Source organism: Hipposideros armiger, unplaced genomic scaffold (genome assembly GCF_001890085.2).
Source record: "Hipposideros armiger isolate ML-2016 unplaced genomic scaffold, ASM189008v1 scaffold_417, whole genome shotgun sequence".
Lineage (NCBI taxonomy): Eukaryota > Metazoa > Chordata > Mammalia > Chiroptera > Hipposideridae > Hipposideros > Hipposideros armiger.
In genome coordinates this window covers 1,310,685-1,315,321 of record NW_017731767.1, presented here as the reverse complement: position 1 = coordinate 1,315,321, position 4,637 = coordinate 1,310,685, and the positions used below count along the sequence as shown (strand labels likewise).

Here is a 4,637-nt window from a genome sequence, read left to right as displayed (position 1 = left end):
CAAACCCTGTAAAACTCCCAGCTTCCACCTCTCAGGCCCTGGTCAGAGGTTCCTGAGAGGCCGCAGTGCAGAGCCTAGAGTATCCATCCCTAGAGTGTGCAGCCTGGGTATCCATCCTTGCCCTGGGCTTCAGAGGCTGGGGTGATGCCAGTGCCGGTGTGGGTGTGGGCGGGTCGGGGGTGATGGTTCAGGGGCTACCATGCATGTGTAGGGGGCAGTGACTATGTGGGCTCCCCCCACAAGTACACATTGGACAGGCCCGACTAACACTGGATTTGCCTTGCAGCTGAGCACAGTCTAACCGTGCCCCCTTCCTCCCCCAGGTGCCGCCAGCCCACCAGGCAGCGGGTGGCGTGGAGCTCCTGGCTCTGGGGCCCCCCGGGGGCGGGACTCCGCAGAGAAACTGAGTCTTGGGGGAGCGTGGGAGCGTGTCTGTGCCCCCACCTGCTGTCCTGCCCCATCTGTGATGTCTCCCCACCCCAGCCGCTGACCTCTCTGCCTCTGTCTCCCCACTCCAGCTCTCTGAGGCCCGGGGGGGCTCTGCCTGTCTGCCTCTCAGTCATTCTGTGTCCAACTCTGCCACCCTCTCTCTGTGTTGGCTTTTTCTGGGTTGTGAGGGCTTGGGGGAACCCAGCTGGACTCGGGCAGGGCCAGCACAGACAGGAAAGGAGTTCAGCATGTTCTATTAGCTCCCGGTGCCCAGGCCGTAGGAGGCACTGAACCGCCTGCCCTGGGCCCCTGGTTCTGACAGGAGGGCAGCAGACAGGGTGGGAGGGGATCTCAGTGGTTCCTCTTCCCCCTCCTTCCCTGGCATTCCCCTAACCAGAGCCTGCCTCTCAGCTGGAGCTACCCCTCCCTGCCCTGCTGCACTGAGGGTGCCCACTCCTATATGAGGGCACGGTTAGCCTGCCTGCCTGTACCCGCCTCACCCCGTGTCACTCTTGGTCTTTGTCCTCCCGCGTGTCTCCCCCTCCCTGTGACTGTCTCCCCAACGACCTCTCACCCTGACCCTACCCCAGAGGAAGGGACTTGGGGGGTGGGGGCTGAGTGGATGCTACATTGGGGTTGGGGAACCGGAAGTGAGGAAAGAAAGGAAAAGGGGGCGTGTTGCCAGAAAAGAAACAAAAGCAATTTAATCTCTTTTTTTTTTTCTCTTTTTTCTTGCACATTTTTTTTTCAATTTGTTTTCTCTCTCTCTTCCGATGCTTAAAGTAGAAGTGGAGCAGAAAGGTAAACGCACTGTTACCAATGCTAACCCCTAACTCACACTTTGTTTTACCTGTACCGTACTTATGTGACCCGCCCTCCCCCCTTGGCCCCTTCTTCTCCCACCCCCTACTGGGTCCAGTTGCTAGCCCCCACCCCGGGTGTCCTCCCGGTGGGGCCAGCCCTGGTCCAGCCACGGGCACCTCCACCCTCCAGACACCCGAGGAAGCTCCTCTCTGAGCACGGGCAGGACTTTCTGTCTCTCTCTGCCTCTCTCTCTCTCTTTCTGTTCTATCTCTCCCTGTCCCAGCTTCCTAGTCCCTGGCCCTTACGGGGGACCTGGCCCCCGTCTCTCATACTTCTTTTGCCTCCTTCAGGAGAAGTTTGTAAGCATCAGGGGCGGGTGGGGACTCCCTTCCCTGGCTCCCAAGTGGGGGCGGGGGTGGGGGGCACTGGGTGAGCTGTCTTTCTCCTGTCTTCTTCCTGTCCCAACTTTGGTAACTTGTTTCCCGTTGGGGGAGGCGGGATAGAAAGCACACCTTTGTTTTCCTTTCTGGGAGCAGATTCATCCTGTCCCTCGGGCTCCTGGTGGCTTAAGTTCCTTCTGGTTTGGCGTTTCCAAGGCCCAGAGCTGTTTTGGAGCACAGAGCACCAGTTTCCCCACCCCCAACCCTCATCCTCAACCAGCTGGGGCCCAGCCCTGGGGAGGGATATGAGCTGTCCCTAGCCCTGGGAGGGCATCATGCCAAATTGGGGGCAAGGGGGTGGGGGTGGGCCTCATGGTGTGGGGAGTGCGGGTGGGGGAGCGATTTTTTCTCTGGTTCTGAAATACTTGCGAAGCTGCAGTCAGGGTTTCTTCTGGGCTGTTGTGGTTAGAGGACCAGGGGGGAGGGCGGGGGCGGTGTAGGCTGGGTCTTCCAGGAGCACCGTAATTTCTTGGGGCTTTAACCTTCAGCACGGGAGTGGGAGAGCTCTGGTAGGTAGGGCTGTCTATCATTGGGGGGAGGGCAGGGGCTGCAGCTGAAGGGCTTGAAGGGCAGGATGTTGGGGATGGTGGCTTCCTCCTCTGAAAGTTTTGGGAAGTTGACAGCTCTGAGGCTGGCAGAAGGGGCAGTGCTGGGTGAGACATCCTTTCCGATCGCTTCTGCCTTGAAATTACGGTGGTCTGTGGAGCACCCCCCTTCAAGGGAGGTGGGGCTGGGTCCCTCCGAGCTGCTCCCCTCCTTCCTGCCCCACTCCCACATCTCAGAGAGNAAAAACAAAAAACAAAAATGGTTTCACCATGAGATATGGACTCTGCCCCCGTCCTGGTTGCAGATCTTCACAGCAGCGCTGTCCAAAGAGGTGGACACAGACAGACAGTGGGCACTTCATTAATAGCATTTATCTTTGCAAAGATACCACACGTCTTACTCTTCTGTGAACAAAAGAGAGGCTTTACAGTCAATTTAAGGAAAATTCCCAAGGATTTGATGGCACCAGTGACACCCAGATAGGATGGAAGTGATGAAGGGTGGCTGGGGAAGCAGTTTATGGGGTGATGCTCTAGGCCTAGACCTGAGCTTGATGCCGTGCCGGGGCTGAGAGCAGAAGAACCCTGTCTGGTGGAAAAGAGAGAACAGGCAGGAAACAGAGAACAATGCCCACGAATGGCCCCTGGCCTTGGTCTCCATGGCTCCTCCTCAGTTTGGGAGTGTCCATTCCTCTCCTGACCTGGGAGCCGGCGCCCCCCCAGTTCGAAGCCTGTCTTTTCCTAGCTCCCTGTCTTTCCTCCGCAGGTGTAATAACCGCACCCAGTGCGTGGTGGTTGCTGGCTCTGACGCCTTTCCTGACCCCTGTCCCGGGACCTACAAGTACCTGGAGGTGCAGTACGACTGTGTCCCCTACAGTGAGTCATCTTGTTCCTTGTGCGGGCGTGGGCCCTTCCCCTTCCCAGAAGTGAGTGAGGAGGAGACACCTTGACCCAACACACCCACACACATACGGCCAAGTCGGGGCCAGGTACAAGGGGACAGCTGGCCTGCTTTCTCCCTCACACGTGCTCTTCTCTCAGACACCCTTGTCCACACTCAGCACCTGCCCCATCTACCCCCCACCCCCCACCCCAAAGACTGTCCCTTTCCATGGGACGCCTTCGCCAACTCCTGTCACCCTGTCCCACTTGCCCTACTGCTTCCCGTGCCCCTGGCTCACTGATACACGTCAAGGCCACACCCCCATACTCTGTTTGGTATACTGACATCTCTCCTCGCCCTCAACCTTCACCCCACTGCCCCCTAATTCCTCTACCTCCGTCTTCTCTCATCCCGTTACACGCCTGTTCTTCCCTCTCACTCACCACCCTTCCTCTCTGAACTCCCTCTCCTTTCTGTTGTTCCCCTCAACCCTCACATGTCCCCACTCCTGCCCCTTTCCTGTCCTGGAACCTGGATTCTATGTCCAGAGAGAGGTAGACCACCCGCTGGGGCCTGGTGGCAGATCCGGTGTGTAGGGCTGGGGGCATCTTCCACAGAGTCCCATCTCCTGGTTGGTTTGCCCATTACTATGATAGCACTTCCTGTCCGCAAAGGAAGTGCCACCATGTTGGACTGAGGGTGGCCCCCAGGAAGCCTGAGAAAGGTAACCTGGGGAGCCAGCGACCTGGCTTTCTTGCATCTGGCCAAGGGGAGCAGACAAAGACAGGGTCTCTCCTCCGTAGTACCCCACCCTTTCATCATCCTTCTTTCCTGCCCTCACTCTACCCTCTGCTTCTCTCCTCCCACCCCACCCCCAGCTTCACACGGCCAACCTGGAAGGTAGGGCCTCCAGACAGAGGGGAGGAGGCAGGGCCACGAGAGTGGGGGGTGGGGGCGGAGGAGCAGGAGGCCCTGTGACTCTCCCTCCTCTCCCCTCCTGCTCCAGCCTTCCTCCCCAGCCTCGGATTTCTCCTTGCAGGTGACAACCCACACTGGGGAAAACGGGATCGCTTATGTGCTTCCATAACTTTCTTCTTTTACTCCTCACCTTTTCTTTTCAGCATTCGAGACCTCCAGCTACCGCCTGAGGGGGACACCCATCTGATCCTTGAAGCTCCCCCACAGCACTGGGGACATTGCCCACCCAGGGGACTGGGGCAGCAGGGAAGGAGGGCTGGAGGTGGGGCGTGTAGCACAGCAGGGAAATCAGGCTGTGTTCGAAGCTCATCCAGGCTCTTGAATTTTTCTGGCTCTGAAACTTGAGCGAATGACTTAATTTCTCTGGGCTGCTGTAAGAGGAGGCAAGAGTCAAGGAGATCATGCGTGCAAAGCGGCTGGCACAGGGCCAGTTTCAGAACCTGTTCCCAATGGCAGAGGCCACATCCTCACCCCACCCACCCCCCCCAGCACCCAGACCTGATCCTGGTTCAAGATGTGCTCCAGGTGCCCTTTCAAGCTGGTATATTTATCTGTGAT

The 4,637-nt window shown here is 58.2% G+C and overlaps 1 protein-coding gene across 5 annotated transcripts in view; it reads left to right on the top strand.

Annotated features, from left to right (window-relative positions):
- Positions 1 to 4,637, top strand: part of ADGRL1 (adhesion G protein-coupled receptor L1) — a 58,317-nt gene that overhangs the window by 34,084 nt on the left and 19,596 nt on the right. For 3 of the 5 annotated variants that reach the window (XM_019664179.1, XM_019664181.1, XM_019664180.1), the window contains exon 4: positions 2,985 to 3,094. In XM_019664179.1, coding sequence (XP_019519724.1) covers positions 2,985 to 3,094 — 110 coding nt within the window. Of the gene's footprint in view, positions 1 to 6; positions 1,231 to 2,020; positions 2,398 to 2,984; positions 3,095 to 4,637 lie in introns of those variants that run through there. The other 2 variants (XM_019664182.1, XM_019664183.1) reach the window with 2 other exon arrangements.